This window comes from Penaeus monodon, chromosome 23 (genome assembly GCF_015228065.2).
Source record: "Penaeus monodon isolate SGIC_2016 chromosome 23, NSTDA_Pmon_1, whole genome shotgun sequence".
NCBI classification, from domain to species: Eukaryota; Metazoa; Arthropoda; class Malacostraca; order Decapoda; family Penaeidae; genus Penaeus; species Penaeus monodon.
In genome coordinates, this window is record NC_051408.1 from 32,802,895 (window position 1) to 32,803,205 (window position 311).

General features: G+C 48.9%; 1 protein-coding gene across 1 annotated transcript in view; it reads right to left on the reverse strand.

Annotated features, from left to right (window-relative positions):
* LOC119587932 overlaps positions 1-289 on the reverse strand; it is a 5,849-nt gene extending 5,560 nt beyond the window's left edge. Inside the window, exon 1 of the mRNA XM_037936642.1 lies at positions 10-289. Within this exon, the coding sequence (XP_037792570.1) occupies positions 10-75 (66 nt within the window). The 5' untranslated portion in view covers positions 76-289. The remainder of the gene's footprint in view (positions 1-9) is intronic.
* Between the last annotated feature and the right edge of the window lie 22 nt (positions 290-311).

Here is a 311-nt window from a genome sequence, read left to right on the forward strand (position 1 = left end):
TTGACTTGCCTGACTGCTCTCGAAGTCTCCCCCGAGGCTATCCTGTTCCTGGCCCAACACAAGCGTCCCGTTCATGTAACATGGCCACTTCCCAACGCGTGGCCCCTCGAACACGGCCTAAAGAGGGCGCGGAGGGGGTGGATTAGGATAAAGCACGTGGCATACGAACACATTTTATTCTTTTGCCGTCTAATCTGCTATTAAACTACAGGAAAGAGCATGTCTATCTTATAGCTAGTTTCCCTGTTCGTATTTGGGGTTAAGTTTGAATAGATTGACTGCCGGTTCGCTTGTTTCAGCGCATTAATTCA